This window comes from Heterodontus francisci, chromosome 7, assembly GCF_036365525.1.
Source record: "Heterodontus francisci isolate sHetFra1 chromosome 7, sHetFra1.hap1, whole genome shotgun sequence".
In the NCBI taxonomy this organism is placed as follows: Eukaryota; Metazoa; Chordata; class Chondrichthyes; order Heterodontiformes; family Heterodontidae; genus Heterodontus; species Heterodontus francisci.
This window is the reverse complement of record NC_090377.1, coordinates 38,448,842-38,465,709: the sequence shown is the minus strand read 5'-3', so window position 1 is coordinate 38,465,709 and position 16,868 is coordinate 38,448,842. Positions and strand designations below refer to the sequence as shown.

General features: G+C 44.7%; 1 protein-coding gene across 4 annotated transcripts in view; it reads right to left on the bottom strand.

Annotated features, from left to right (window-relative positions):
• Positions 1 to 16,868, bottom strand: part of LOC137371926 (low-density lipoprotein receptor-related protein 1-like) — a 1,827,029-nt gene that overhangs the window by 106,941 nt on the left and 1,703,220 nt on the right. For all 4 annotated transcript variants that reach the window (XM_068035008.1, XM_068035009.1, XM_068035010.1 and 1 more), the window contains exons 74-75: positions 12,151 to 12,285; positions 10,053 to 10,175 (exon numbers count right to left, since the gene is read on the bottom strand). In XM_068035008.1, the coding sequence (XP_067891109.1) occupies positions 10,053 to 10,175; positions 12,151 to 12,285 (258 nt within the window). The remainder of the gene's footprint in view (positions 1 to 10,052; positions 10,176 to 12,150; positions 12,286 to 16,868) is intronic.

Here is a 16,868-nt window from a genome sequence, read left to right as displayed (position 1 = left end):
ATGGTAACCCCTGATCGTAATGCCTTTGAATGTCAAGGGGAGATTGTTAGATTCTCTCTTCTTTGAGGTAGTCGTTGCCTGGCACTTGTGTGATGCGAATGTTACTTGCCACTTATCAGGCCAAGCCTGGATATTGTCCAGGTCTTGCTGCATTTCTACACAGACTGCTTCAGTATCTGAGGAGTCACAACATTGTGCAATCATCAGCAAACATCCCTACTTCTGACTTTATGATTGAAGGAAGGTCATTGATGAAGCAGCTGAAGATGGTTGAGCCTAGGACACTACCCTGAGGAATTCCTGCAGTGATGACATGGAGCTCAGATGATTGACCTCCAACAACCACAACCATCTTCCTTTGTGCTAGATATGACTCCAACCAGCGGCATGTTTTCCCCCTAATTCCCATTGACTCCAGTTTTGCTAGGCGTCCTTGATGCTATACTCAGTCAAATGCTGCCTTGATGCCAAGGGCAGTCATTCTCACCTCACCTCTTGAGTTCAGTTCTTTTGCCCATGTTTGAACCAAGGCTGTAACGAGGTCAGGAGCTGAGTGGTTCTGGCGGAACCCAAACTGAGCGTCACTGAGCAGGTTATTGCTAAGCAAGTGCCACTTGATAGCACTGTCTACGACACCTTCCATCACTTTACTGATGATCAAGAGTAGACTGATGGGGCGGGTGATTGGTCGGGTTGGATTTGTCCTGCTTTTTATGTACAGGACATACCTGGGCAATTTTCCACATTGCCGCATACATGCCAGTGTTGGAGCTGTACAGGAACAGCTTGGCTAGATGCGCAAGTTCTGGAGCACAGGTCTTCGATACTATTGCTGAAATGTTGTCAGGCCCATAGCCTTTGCAGTATCCAGTGCCTTCAGTTGTTTCTTGATATCACGTGGAGTGAATCAAATTGGCTGAAGACTAGCATCTGTGATGCTGGGGACTTCAGGAGGAGACTGAGATGGATCATCCACTTGGCATTTCTGGCTGAAGATTGTTGCAAATGCTTCAGCCTGATCTTTTGCACTGATATGCTGGGCTCCCCCATCATTGCAGGTGGGGATATTTGTGGAACCACCTCCTCCTGTTAGTTGTTTAATTGTCCACCACCACTGGATGCGGCAGGACTGCAGAGCTTAGATCTGATCTGTTGGTTCTGGGATTGCTTAGTGCTGTCTATCGCATGCTGCTTACACTGTTTGGCATGCAACCAGTCCTGGGTTGTAGCCTCACCTTATTATGAGGTATGCCTTGTGCTGCTCCTGGGATGTCCTCTTACACTCTTCATTGAACCAGGGTGGATCCCCCGGCTTGATAGTAATGGTAGAGTGGGGGATATGCCGGGCCATGAGGCTACAGATTGTGGCTGAGTGCAATTCTGCTGCTGCTGATGGCCCACAGCACCTCATGGATGCCCAGTTTTCAGTTGCTAGATCTGTTCGAAGTGTCTCCTCTTTAGCACAGTAGTAGTGTCACAAAACACAATGGAGGGTATCCTCCATGTGAAGACGGGACTTTGTCTCCACAAGGACTGTGCGGTGATCACTCCTACCAATACTGTCATGGAAAGATGCATCTGCGACAGGCAGATTGGTGCGGACGAGGTCAAGTACGTTTTTCCCTCTTGTTTGTTCCCTCACCACCTGCTGCAGACCCGGTCTAGCTGGTATGTCCTTTAGTACTTGGCCAGCTTGGTCAGTAATGGTGCTACAAAGCCACTCTTGGTGATGGACTTTGAAGACCCCACCCAGAGTACATTCTGCACCCTTGCCACCCTCAGTGCTGCCTTCAAGTAGTATTCAACATGGAGGAGTACTGATTCATCAGCTGAGGGGGGTGGGGGCGGTAGGTAACCAGCAGGAGGTTTCCTTGCCCATGTTTGACCTGATGCCATGAGACGTCATGGGGTCCGGAATCGATATTGAGGACTCCCAGGGCAACTCCCTCCCAACTGTATACCACTGTGTCCCAATCTCTGCTGCGTCTGTGCTGCCGGTGGGACAGGAGATACCCGGGGATGGTGGTGTCTGGGACATTGCCTGTAAGATATGATTCCCTGACTATGACTATGTCAGGCTGCTGCTTGAATAGACTGAGGGACAGCTCTCCCACCTTTGGCACAAGCCCCTCGATGTCAGTAAGGAGGACTTTGCAGGGTCGACAGGGCTTGGTTTGCCGTTGCCGTTTCTGATGCCTCGGTCGATGCTAGGTGGTCCGGCTGGTCTCTTTCCTTATTGACTTTATAGCGGTTTGATACAACTGAGTGGCTTGCACGGCCACCTCCGAGGGCATTAAGAGTCAACCACATTGCTGTGGTTCTGCAGTCACATGTAGGCGAGACTGGGTAAGGATGGCAGATTTCCTTCCCTAAAGGTCATTAGTGAACCAGATGGGTTTTTACGACAATCGACAATGTTTTCATGACCCCTTTCCCCAACCCTTAATCTAAAAATGCAGAGTTGACACTCCCTCCCGCCCCACGACAATAAAAATGCTGATTTCCCCTTTCCCTCGGTCACCTGTCGCTCTGACGATCTGGAACCGAAGGTAAGATCGCGTTGAATGGGATTTATATGTATGCATAGAGTTTATTTAAATATTTAAAGTCGTGTTCTGTGGCCGAGTGGCTGCCATGGAGCCTGGCTGCCACCGAGAAGATCGGGCCCGGCAATCACAGCGTCAGGGTCCGTGGCGGGCCACTGCGATCTTCCGGCATCCCCCGCCACAGAGGCCGATGTCGGGAGCTCAACAAAATTCAGCCCTGTGTTTTGTGCCTTATATTCCTTGCATTAATCACAATTTAAGTGGCCCTTCATAACTCTTAGTCAATATTCCCCAGTTTCCTTAGCACATGGCTTGATCTGTTTCAGCCTTCTACCAATGTTATTAGTTTTAAAGCCTTTCCGACTGCTTTATTTATTCATTTGCTAGGATATAGGCACTACCTTGGTTCAGTTGAAAGCTGTCATATTTTTGACAGTCTTCCATTGCCCTCGTATTCCTTGCCCCAGGGAAGTAAAAGCATTCTTCCTATACTGGCCATAAAGTAAGAAAATACTGGAAACACTCTGCAGATGTTAAAATCTAGTCTAACGGTGACCTTGAAACCACTGATTATTGTTGTAAAAACCCATCTGGTTCACTAATGTCCTTTAGGGAAGGAAATCTGCCGTCCTTACCTGGTCTGGCCTACATGTGACTCCAGATTCACAGCAATGGGGTTGACTCTTAAAATACCCTCTGAAATGGCCTAGCAAGCCACTCAGTTCAAGGGCAATTAGGGATCAGCAATAAAAATGCTGGCCTAGCCAGTGACACCCACATTCCACAAATGAATAAAAAAAGGGTCAGGCAGCACCTGTGGTGAGGGTAAGAGAGTTAACCTTTCAGACATTTTGTTGACAGATCATCGATCTGAAACATTGGGTCGAACTTTTGTTCCTGGGTCCCGATCCCACCGTCGGGATGAAATGTAGGTCGGGAATTCGGAAATTCTGGAGGCGGGACTCTGAGGAAGATTTTGGAGGAGGCGGCCAATTAAGTGGTCATCTCTGGGACCTCTATCTAATCGGGGCTGTTGGTGGGCTCCTGAGTCTGGAGGGCCAATGGGAGGTCATCCAGCACTTAAGATTGACAGTCCCACCGTCAAAGATGGGCGGTGCTGAAGTATGTAGGGAGGCGCGAGGGCGGCTCCATTCCTGGTCGCTGGCCAGAAGGGTCAAAAGGGTTAGGGCCATCAGACAGGAAGGGGAAAGCCCACCACAGTAACTAGCACTTCCACAGTTACAGCTGTTTATTAGCATGCAGCTTCCACATTGAATGGAGCCTCCCACTCTGAAGGCTACCCAGCTTGATGCTGGGAGGTCACCACCGTTTCATGGATGGTCTCTTGGCTCAACAAGTACCCTGTACGCTGGCTGGAAAATACAGACTGCATCAGGAGAGTGGCCTTAATTAAGCCCTCAAGGGGATTAGTTTGTTACTCGCTGCGGCCGGTCGAGTAAGCAATCCCGCCATCCCCCGCCTCCTGCAGAATTCCATTGAGGCGGGAACGTGTCATGGAGCCAGCCCGATGGGATTTCCCTCCCATTTTTGGGCCTCCTGCCTCCAAACGCTCCTCCAAGATTCCTTGACAATTCTGCCCATTAATTCTGTTTCTCTCATTACAGATGCTGTCTGTCCTGATGAGTGTTTCCAACAATTTCTGTTTACATTTCAGATTTCCAGAATCCACAGTATTTGCCTCAGGCCACGTTTAACTTGACATTTCAGTCTCTCTCCAATGAGTCTAGCTAGTTGCAAGAGAAGTAATCCTGAGATTACTACCTGGATGTCATTTCTCTTAGTTCTCCTCAGTGAGTTGTTTTCATCTATTCACTTTCAAAAGAGAACTGGATAAATATTCAATGGGGAAAAATTTGCAGGGATATAGGGTAGGAATAGGGGTGTGGGAATAATTGGATAGGTCTTACAAAGAGCTGGCAGAAGCTTAATGTGCCGAATGGCCTCCCTTTTGTGCTGTATCATTCATAAATCTATGACAAGTCTTTCTCATTGCTTATAAAATTCCCTTCCAGAGATTATCTCTTCCTTCCTTCCTGCATAAACTTTGCCCTCTGGCTGCTTACACTCCCTAACTCTGAGCTCTCTCTCATCATCATTCAGAGAAATCCCATCTGTGAGTAAAATTCTGCTGCAACATCTATGTTAATTGTTCACATCAGGTCTCACTCTCTTTCCTTAAAGTGTACCACAGTAGCATTTTAGAAGTGGTGCAGGTCTCTATCTAAATGTTCAAAATAGCTTTTAGAACATTCAAATCAATATATGACCCAATGGCAATGTCAAGCAGTTCACAGAAAATGGGAGCAAAATTCTGCAGATGCTGGAAATCTGAAATAAAAACAGAAAGTGCTGGAAATACTCAGCAGGTGAGGCAGCATCTGTGGAGACAGAAGCAGAGTTAACGTTTCAGGTCTGTGGCCTTTCATCCTTTTACCAAAGAAAATGGGGTTTTTTCGGTGGTATGCCAAAACTTTTATCAACAGATTTTCATTTTTTAGAAATGACATGAAACCAGCGTAACTGGCTTTTTGTATCTCAAATCAATTCACTTTTGATGCAAAGGTAAAAGGCATGTGGGGCATTACATCACAAAATCCCTAAATATAATGGTTTTGGTGCCGAAAATATAAAGACAGCAAAACTATGCTGAAGCTGTGTGGCGGTCAGCAACATGATATATGAGCAGGTACCAGGCACTTGACAAATAACTATTGAATGATAAACTACAGGCTATACAACTATTTAGGCATTTCCCTGAAATGAGATATAAAAACAGAAAATGCTGGAAAACACAGCAGGCCAGGCAGCACCTGTGGCGAGACAAAAAGAGTTAACGGTTCAGGTTGATGACTTTTCCAGTCAGAACTGAAAATAAGTTAAAGATGTAACAGGTTTTAAAGTAAGTAAAGAGGCAGGGAAAGGGGACAAGGGCTGAACAAAAGGGAAGAGCTTTGATAAGGTGGAAGGCAGGAGAGATTAAATGACAAAAGGGATGATGGTGCAAGGCAAAGGGAGATGGTAAAGGGACAAGTAAATGAGACAAGTAAATAAAACCTGAAATGAGATTGGTTACAGAAAACTAAACTTTCTTTTGCTCTAACAAAGCCGGGTAATTTGCACCTGCTGTGCTTCTGCCTCTGCTTGGTTTCCATATTTAATGAACTGTTAATGCAAAGGATCGGAATGTGGAAACCGTTCATTTTCTCATTTAATTGCTGTCTGATTTTCTCTCTGATGTGCTATTCTGCATCATTAGCAAAGGATCGTGCTAGCTGAGTGAACAGGTGTTATCTCTCAATCAGTTCATCCATTTTTAACAAAACACAAGGTGAAGTGTAGTTCATGTAAATTAATGAAGTGAAACTTGATTTATGCCACCAATTTTGCACGCAAGATGAGTATTTTTTCCCTTTGCGTTTGAGATTTAGACTCTGGAATGATTAGATTAGATTAGAGATACAGCATTAGATTAGATTAGAGATGTAGCACCGACGGAGGCCATTTGATCCATTGTGACTGTGCTGGCTCATGGATGCTATCCAGTTCTTCCCACTCTCTTGTTCTTTTCCCACAGACATATAGTTTTTTCAAGTATATATCTAATTTCCTTTTAAAAGTTGCTAATGTATCTGCTTCCACCACCCTTACAGGCAGCTTATTCAGATATTCACCAGATTGAAAATTTAAACCAGATCTCACCAGGTTTTGTTTAGGCCAAGAATCCTCAAACATTGAGATGTTCTCTCAGTTTTCAGCTGCATGTTAATTTTTAATTAAGATGTAACATATAAGTTGATGGCAGTCTAGAATGCTAAAATATCCTGAGAGAATGAAAGAATTTATGTTGGCTGATGTGCCCATTCATTAAAGTGAGGAATACATTGTTAGTTCCATTATTTATAACTGGGGTCACAGCAAAAATCAGCTGAATTTGTGATGGGATGTGGCACGTGTGAGTTAATTGTAATAGCTACTGACTTTAGTTGCTGGGTGTCATGAGGGTTGCCAACCCTCCAGGATTGTCCTGAAGTCTCCAGGAATTGAAGATTAATTTCAAGGACACTGGTGCAAGCAACCCAGGAAAAAAAAATCAAAGGGGTATTAAACACATGTTTTTTTATGATCTTATTTGAACATTTTCATTTATTAGTTATAAAAACATTGGAGATTGTAAAAACGGCTGTTTAACTAACGGTCAAGATTAATCCAATTGGGTAACAAAAAAATGCCAATTGTCATGGAAAGCTAGTGGCATCTGGAGGATGGACCAATTGTGGGAGTGTATTGGAAGGTGATTCTTGGCAGGAGGTCATGTGATGAAACCTCCAGGAATAAATCCACGCAGTGTTGGCAACCCTAAGTGTCATGCAATATGAAGTAAGAATAAAACAGCAACTGAAGGCAAAGAAGTTTTAATCTGTGAGGAAAGCAAGGCAGTATCTTTTTAAATTAGTTGGAATCAGCTGACTACCCAGTAAGCACCGCACCCAACCCCCCTCCCGCCCTCCCCACCCCCACCTGCTACAATTCTTCATTTTCATGCTGCCTCTCGACATGACGTCATGTACACTGATGACACCCAGCTATATCTCTCCACCATTTCTCTCAATCCATCCAGTGCCTATGTGCTGTCAGCCTGCTGGTTCAACATCCTTTCCTGGATGAATCAACAGCTCTTCCAATTAAACATTGGGAAGACTGAAGCCATTTACCTCAGATGTCATCACAAACTCGGTATCAATTCCATTCACCTCCCTGGCCACTTTCTCAGATTGACGCCTCCATTCACAAATTCAGTGTTTTCTTTCAGGGATTCTCAACCAGGGGTCCATAGCCCCATGGGGGTCCTTGAGAAGGCCTAAAGGGGACCGTTTCTGTCACTTTGCAGCTTCTCCTAACATCATCAATCTAACCCCCGGATCAGCTCAGTCTTACCGACTGCTGATTGGCAGCCATAACAGTCAGTACGATGACCTCCTGACCAGGACATCCACCTGACCTCTCAACTTTCTCTCATGAGCCAGCAATTCATGTACAAAGTTCAAAATTAAAACAAAACTGCCAACAATAATTTAAATCCATAACAAAATGTTATTTTATGACTGTGTGATGTCCGATTTATTACCATTCTCTCCCGACACTCCTCCCCCACCATACTTCTGGATGGCACGAGCCGACCATTTTGTTTTGATTTATTGGTCCGCATGGGGGTAGAAGTTTCGATAAAAAGAGGTCTCCAGGTAGTGAAACCTTGAAGCAACAAACCCAGAGCGTGCATCCAAATGAAACATTCCATTAGGCAACCAGTCAGAGGCAGCAGGAAGCCCCAGAGAGAGGGAAGCAAGCAGCGGAAAGAGCCTGTAGTATCAATTCCACTCGAGAGAAAGACCTAGATAAAGCAGGACCCAAAATGGTCAGAAAAGCAAAGGTGACTGAAAGCTATAGGTAGGGGTACATGGGCCCTGTCAATTGTGTGTGCAGAACATGCTTACCACTGGAGTTGCTGCATCCAGATAGAAATATACCTAAATGTATTAAACATTTAATTTTAATGTTGAACTTGGTATATGAATTGCTGGCTCATGAGAAAAAGTTGAAAGGTCAGGTGGATCACATGACTCGTATGGGGAAATAGCAAAAACAACCTGCAGAATCAGTCTCCAAGCAAAACACTAATCAGTTACATAAACACAAAAAGAAGAAACTGAAGCGGGAGAAGAAAAATGGTGATTGTTGTTCCAAACCTGCTGTTTTGCTGGAGGGAGGTTAGGAATGTTGATGATGCCCTGGATCTATGAGGCTTTTTAAATAATGCTGCTGTAAGCAAAGGTCTAGGGAACAGCAGCTTATAGTGTTTCAACTGGTGATAGATGACAGCTCGCTTCTTAATGCCTGATAGGGTTCTCCAGGCAGATTCAATAGTAGCTTTCAAAAGGGAATTGAATAAACACTTAAAGGAGAGTAAATCCCGGGTATGTGAGGAAAGAGTCAGGGTGTGGGACTAACAGGATTGCTCTTTGAAAGAGCTGGTATAGTCTCAATGGGCCAACTGGCCTCCTTCTATACTGTACTATTCTATAATTCTACTCTATTTGAGATGGTGAGGGCTCCGGGTACTGGACACAGCGAAGGCTCCGGGTACTGGACACAGCAAGGGCTCCGGGTACTGGAGACAGCGAGGGCTCCGGGTACTAGAGACGGCGAGGGCTCCCAGGGGTACTGGAGACAGCGAGGGTTCCGGCTACTGGAGACAGTGAGGGCTCCAGAGGTACTGTAGACAGTGAGGGCTCGGTGTAATGGAAAAAGCGAGGGAGTGGTGGCCATTGCTGGGGCTGCACCCACCCAGGACAAGCAAGACCCAGAGACCTGCTAAGTGGAGTCAGGCAGGCCCTGGCAAAGGTGGTGGGGAGAGGGGAGATTGTTCATGAGTGCAGGAGGAGGGTGTTTTAGTGGGGACAACCCTTGCTGCCCGGAGGACCCTCCGTGGATCACAGGGTTCCCGATCAGGAGGGCCCAGCTCCCCCCCGCCCCCCCAGCCCATAGGGAAGGTGCCAGCTTTTACTGGGTGGTCTCTCCACGCAACGGAGCGCCCCCCGCTGCTGGCAGAATACGAGCGATGGTGGGAAGCAACCTTTAAGTGGCACTTGATTGACCACTTCAGGGCCTCAATTGGCCTCTGGGCGGGAAGGCTGTCCTTCACCTTCCCTGCACCTAGCTGAATTGGACGGAGACAGGAAAGTGACGGGCACTTCACCACACACCTTCAACCCTCACCTTCCCTCCCAATTCTACAGCCTCTCCTGCCTCGCTATCCACTCCAGTGGGCCAGATTAAATTCCGGCCATAGTCTATGAATTTGTAAAACACAAACTTTCATAACACCAATTACATGGTACAGTGATACTAATGTATTATACTGGATTACCCCCTGTCTTAATCAAAGCTTGTTATTATGTTATCATAATGCTATTGTGACTGGAACTTACATATCTTCTTTTACATTTGGCCTATTAAGTCCTTTTTGTATAAAAGATAGAATGCCTCTTTTCCTCCATAATATAATGAAATAACCAAAATCGAAGACTGTGAAATGTGAGTTTTTTTCAGAATGTGTTATCTTTAACAAGTCAGGAATAGTTGGAAAAAAAGTTATTTTACCACTTTTGTTAAAAAAGGAATTTTACTCATTCATTGTGAGTGCACTCAAACATCTGCCCTGTTAGGATCCAATGTACAGAAATGTCATTTTTCAAACATATAGAAACTTACAAACAAATAAAAAACATAAAAAATATACTTCAAAGTATTGATTCAGGGCATTATAAATAAAAATGACATTTGCCATTCCTACTCAACACTATCTCACAAAACGGCATACATATTTACCTAGTCAATAAAGGAACAATCAACATGACACTACTTACATTTAAAAACATTACTTTGCATAAATTTTAGTTTAGCATGTAATGTTTTGTGCATCATTACCTTCTGTTTTACAGCTGTGGTTATAAGTCTTTTTGTAGTTTTTTCCACATGCACATATGTATGACCCCTTAGTGTTATTGCAGTAATGTGAGCAAGTTCCAAACCGAAGGCACTCATTAATATCTGTAAAGAATCAAATCAGATGCTGTTAAATATGAAAGGTTATTTTGTATTAAAGAATACACAAAAACATCAATGGTTTTGGAGTGACATATTTATTAATCGCTGGGAACTTCTAAAATTCTTGCATATAATTTAGTTTAATTTTGCAACTTTTAAAATACTAGACATGACAAAGTTGAACTGTAAAAATATGTTTGTGTGATTTACCAATCATCCGTTTGGTCCTGACTGTGACATGTTACCATTGATTCCCACTGTCTTTATATTCTCAGAAGTATATTTAAGCATAAGTCCATAAAGCAGTAAAAATATTCAAAAATATTCAATATACATACATGTTGTTGTGTAAAATCTTAAAATGAATACTTCAAAAAATGGTGCTTGCAATTCTGGTCTTTTCCTAATACTAGTGAAAGAGAACATATAAGGTAACAAATTACTAAGAGCTAAATGTTTCTCTCTCCACAGATGCTGCCAGACCTGTTGGGTATATCCAGCATTTTCTGTTTTTATTTGTTGTTACGTCCAGGGCTCCCCTCTCAGCCTATTCCTGGTTTGGCCATAACAGGGTTTAATTTTTCAAACACAGTGTTCTTAGTTTCCCCTCAGTGAATCCTTGCTCACTGCTCGCTAATTGTAATGGCAAAGAAATCAACCAGACAGGTTTTCTCAGATTTAAACAAGAAAGGTGTAAATTTGTTAACATTAAAGCTCTAATTCAGTTAAAACAACTAAAAATATGCAACGTGACCACACCAGCATGCATATGCAATAAACACACATGCAAATAGAGACAGAGATGGAGAAAGAATTAAAGAGGAGAGGTTTGAAGTAATATGGAGTTCAATTACTCGTTTTGGGCTTTGATGTGAAGGTTTTAATTGCAGTTAAGTCTTGCAGTTCTCGTTGGGGCCCAGCGCACACTTTTACTTATTTAGCTGGTACCAGAAGGCTACAGGAGTCTTCTCTCTTGAGGCTGGAGCTACTTCCATGGGTCCCTGGAACTTTGCGTGAGAGAGAGAGGGAGAGAGAGAGAGATAGGTGCTCTCTTCTTCAAGTTCAGTTGCAGTCTGTTCTCCAACTGCTTGGCACAATTCAAAAAATTCCAAGTTGCAGTTCCATTGTCTCTTATCCAACTGTCTTCGAATGCAAACGTGCAACCATGTTTTCAGCCATTGCTGTGGTCTCTTTAAACAAGTTATTTCAAATCTAGTAACAGTTCAAAATGTTCGATATGACAAAATTAATATGTCCCATTTTGGGTAGGTGTGGCTTTTGTCACATTGTTCAAAATGTTAGTTTCTTATAACATTAAAACATTTACTCTTTACTTTAAATGCTTTTTTGGTAAATTGGTCATCAAGGTAATGTTTATCTGCATTTTCACTCAGTTTCAGCATCAAGTACTCCCAAGGTGTATGAAGCATGGATTCATTGTAGAGTTCCCCCTGCACTACACCAGCAACATGCCTAAAACCGAACATGAGAAAACAGCATCTCTTGCACTGGAGTTCCATTTGTATTTTGAACACCAACCTGAGGGGGTTGCTAATTTCATTCCAGTTGGTGCTTCCAGGTTGGTTTTATGGGGTTACAGTTATATAGAATTTTACAGTCAGCAAAGATGAGGATGCTTGTATTCAGACCCAGGCCCCAAAGGTGGAAGGACAAGTTTCCAACTCACTCTGTCACCTGACACTTGACAATATTTTAGATGACATTTTATAACATTAATTAAATGAATTACCAGTTTTGAAAAATGACTTTAATGAACACGAGAATAAAAGTGGTAATTTGTACCTTATATTTTCTTCTACCTTTTCCGAATAATTGGAAAAAGCCAAAATTGCAGGAATTTTTTTTTTGAAGTATTCATTTTAAGATTTTGCACAACAGCATGCATGTAAGAACTAAATTAAAGAAACAACAATTCTTCTCAAGTAAGATTCCATATCATAAAGAACTAGATAAATACCTTCACACTGCTTCGAGGCTTTGTTTCTTTGAAAGCCAGGCCGACACTCACAGAAAAGTGAAAATGTTGTCCTATTGCAGTAAGCATCAATCCCACAAGGATTTATTTCATCTTCACAGTTAAATTCATTATAATCTGAGAAAGAAAGATTTAAAAAATCAAAAGTACATATGGGCAGCAAAAAACGACTATAGCAGGGGGATTGTATTCTCTCCCCGCCATTCAGACAGATCATGGCTGATCATCTACCTCTATGCCATTTTCCCCCACTATCCCCTCACCACTCGATGCCTTCTTTTATTAAAAAATTACAAGTGAACAAGTATTTAAATTGGACCTAAACAATGGGACGAAGGAAAAGAAAAAAATGCATACAGAAGAGAAAGTAGTGTGAGTGATGTCGAATCAGTTTGGGTGGAAATAAGGAATAGCATGGGAAAGAAATCATGGGTGGGAGTGGTCTATAGGCCCTCGAGGAGTTGCCTCTCTGTAGGACAAAGTATTAATCAGGAAATAATGGAGGTGTATAAGAAGGGCACTACAATTATCATGGGTGATTTTAATCTGCATATAGACTGGACAAATCAAATTGGCAAGTGTAACATGGAAGACGAATTTGTAGAGTGCATCAGGGATTGTTTCTTACAACAATACGTTGCAGAACCTACCCAGGAACAGGCCATTTTTGATTTGGTAATATGTAACGAGGTAGGATTAATAAGGGATCTTGTAGTTAAGGATCCTCGAGGGGGAAGCGATCAAAACATGGTAGAATTTCAAATTCAGTTTGAGCGAGAGCAACTCGGGCCTCAAACCAGTGTTTTCAACTTAAACAAGGGCAATTACAGAGGTATGAAGAATGAGTTGTCTAGAGCAGGCTGGGAAAATAGACTAAAGGGAAAGTCAGTAGATGAACAGTGGCAGACTTTTAAGCAGATATTTCATAACACTCAGCAAACATTTATTCTGGTCAGAAGAAAGGACTGGATGAGAACAATGAACCACCTTTGGATAACAAAGGAAGTTAAGGAGAGTATCAAATCAAAAACAAAGGCATACAATGCGGTGAAAATGAGTGGTAGGCCGGAGGATTGGGAATTTTTTAGAAACCAGCAGCGGATGACTAAAAAACTAATAAAGAGGGAGAAATTTGATTACGAGAGTAAATTGGCTTTTTGAACAGCAGTAGCAGTGAGAGTGCGAGCCAGGGGGCAGCTGGGAAGGTGAGTTTCAGTATAAAGTACTTACCTAGCGATTCGGCAGCTTCTTTTTGAACAGCGGTAGGAGTGAGAGTGCGGGCCAGGGGGCAGCTGAGAAGGTGAGTTTCAGTATAAAGTACTCACCCAGCGATTCGGCAGCTTCTTTTTGAGTAGCGGTAGCAGTGAGAGTGCGAGCCAGGGGCAGCTGGGAAGGTAAGTTTCAGTTTCAAGTACTTACCGAGCTAAATGCCAGTTCTACGAGCAACTCCATAACATCATTAGCAGCATCCCCAACACCGAACACCTATTCCTGCTGGGGGACTTTAATGCCAGGGTTGGGGCCGGCCATGACTCATGGCCCTCCTGCCTTGGGCGCTATGGCGTTGGAAGGATGAATGAGAACGGGCAGAGACTGCTTGAGTTGTGTACCTATCATAACCTTTGCATCACCAATTCGTTCTTTCACACTAAACCCTGTCACCAGGTTTCATGGAGGCACCCAAATTGGCGTCGTTGGCACCAGCTAGACCTCATTGTCACAAGGCGAGCCGCCTTAAACAGCATTCAAATCACACGCAGCTTCCACAGTGCGGACTGCGACACCGACCACTCCCTGGTGTGCAGCAAGGTTAGACTCAGACCAAAGAAGTTGCATCATTCCAAGCAGAAGGGCCACCCGCGCATCAACACGAGCAGAATTTCTCACCCACAGCTGTTACAAAAATTTCTAAATTCACTTGTAACAGCCCTTCAAAACACTCCCACAGGGGATGCTGAGACCAAGTGGGCCCACATCAGAGACGCCATCTATGAGTCAGCTTTGACCACCTACGGCAAAAGTGCGAAGAGAAATGCAGACTGGTTTCAATCTCATAATGAAGAGCTGGAACCTGTCATAGCCGCTAAGCGCATTGCACTGTTGAACTACAAGAAAGCCCCCAGCGATTTAACATCCGCAGCACTTAAAGCAGCCAGAAGCACTGCACAAAGAACAGCCAGGCGCTGCGCAAACGACTACTGGCAACACCTATGCAGTCATATTCAGCTGGACTCAGACACCGGAAACATCAGAGGAATGTATGATGGCATGAAGAGAGCTCTTGGGCCAACCATCAAGAAGATCGCCCCCCTCAAATCTAAATCAGGGGACATAATCACTGACCAACACAAACAAATGGACCGCTGGGTTGAGCACTACCTAGAACTGTACTCCAGGGAGAATGCTGTCACTGAGACTGCCCTCAATGCAGCCCAGCCTCTACCAGTCATGGATGAGCTGGACATACAGCCAGCCAAATCGGAACTCAGTGATGTCATTGATTCTCTAGCCAGCGGAAAAGCCCCTGGGAAGGACAGCATTACCCCTGAAATAATCAAGAGTGCCAACCAAGCCTGCTATACTCTCAGCACTACATGAACTGCTATGCCTGTGCTGGGACGAGGGAACAGTACCCCAGGACATGCGCGATGCCAATATCATCACACTCTATGAAAACAAAGGTGACCGCGGTGACTGCAACAACTACCGTGGAATCTCCCTGCTCAGCATAGTGGGGAAAGTCTTTGCTCGAGTCGCTCTGAACAGGCTCCAGAAGCTGGCCGAGCGCGTCTACCCTGAGGCACAGTGTGGCCTTCGTGCAGAGAGATCGACCGTTGACATGCTGTTCTCCCTTCGTCAGATACAGGAGAAATGCCGCGAACAACAGATGCCCCTCTACATTGCTTTCATTGATCTCACCAAAGCCTTTGACCTCGTCAGTAGACGTGGTCTTTTCAGACTACTGGAAAAGATTGGATGCCCACCAAAGCTACTAAGTATCATCACCTCATTCCATGACAATATGAAAGGCACAATTCAACATGCTGGCTCCTCATCAGAGCCCTTTCCTATCCTGAGTGGTGTGAAACAGGGCTGTGTTCTCGCACCCACACTTTTTGGGATTTTCCTCTCCCTGCTGCTTTCACATGCGTTCAAGTCCTCTGAAGAAGGAATTTTCCTCCACACAAGATCAGGGGGCAGGTTGTTCAACCTTGCCCGTCTAAGAGCGAAGTCCAAAATACGGAAAGTACTCATCAGGGAACTCCTCTTTGCTGACGATGCTGCTTTAACATCACACACTGAAGAGTGCCTGCAGAGTCTCATCGACAGGTTTGCGGCTGACTGCAATGAATTTGGCCTAACCATCAGCCTCAAGAAAACCAACATCATGGGGCAGGACGTCAGAAATTCTCCATCCATCAATATTGGCGACCACGCTCTGGAAGTGGTTCAAGAGTTCACCTACCTAGGCTCAACTATCACCAGTAACCTGTCTCTAGATGCAGAAATCAACAAGCGCATGGGAAAGGCTTCCACTGCTATGTCCAGACTGGCCAAGAGAGTGTGGGAAAATGGCGCACTGACACGGAACACAAAAGTCCGAGTGTATCAGGCCTGTGTCCTCAGTACCTTGCTCCATGGCAGCGAGGCCTGGACAACGTATGCCAGCCAAGAGCGACGTCTCAATTCATTCCATCTTCGCTGCCTCCGGAGAATACTTGGCATCAGGTGGCAGGACCGTATTTCCAACACAGAAGTCCTCGAAGCGGCCAACATGCCCAGCTTGTACACACTACTGAGTCAGCGGCGCTTGAGATGGCTTGGCCATGTGAGCCGCATGGAAGATGGCAGGATCCCCAAAGACACATTGTACAGCGAGCTCGCCACTGGTATCAGACCCACCGGCCGTCCATGTCTCCGCTATAAAGACGTCTGCAAACGCGACATGAAATCCTGTGACATTGATCACAAGTCGTGGGAGTCAGTTGCCAGCGTTCGCCAGAGCTGGCAGGCAGCCATAAAGACAGGGCTAAAATGTGGCGGTTCGAAGAGACTTAGTAGTTGGCAGGAAAAAAGACAGAGGCGCAAGGGGAGAGCCAACTGTGCAACAGCCCTGACAAACAAATTTCTCTGCAGCACCTGTGGAAGAGCCTGTCACTCCAGAATTGGCCTTTATAGCCACTCCAGGCGCTGCTTCACAAACCACTGACCACCTCCAGGCGCGTATCCATTGTCTCTCGAGATAAGGAGGCCCAAAAGAAAGAACTTATCTAGCGATTCGGCAGCTTCTTTCTGAACAGCGGTAGCAGTGAGAGTGCAAGCCAGGGGGCAGCTGGGAAGGTAAGTTTCACTATAAAGTACTTACCTTGTGATTCGGTGGACGCGGACATGGGGAGTGCTGGGTAAGTGAACTTATATATTCGGGCAGTGGCTAAACCCAAAACACTACACCTGTAGTGTCTCCCACCCATCCTCCTCCTCTAACCAAAAAAAAAGGACTCTTGTGTGGAGGGTTTGGTAAGGTAAGGTTTCCCTTTATTTTTACTTAATCTCTGTGTCAATTTAGAGCAGAGGGGATGGAAGCTAGGGCAGTTGCATGCTCCTCTTGCAGGATGTGGGAGGTAAGGGTCACCACTTGTGTCCCTGCTGACTTCACCTGTGAGAAGTGCACCCAACTCCAGCTCCTCACAGACCGCGTT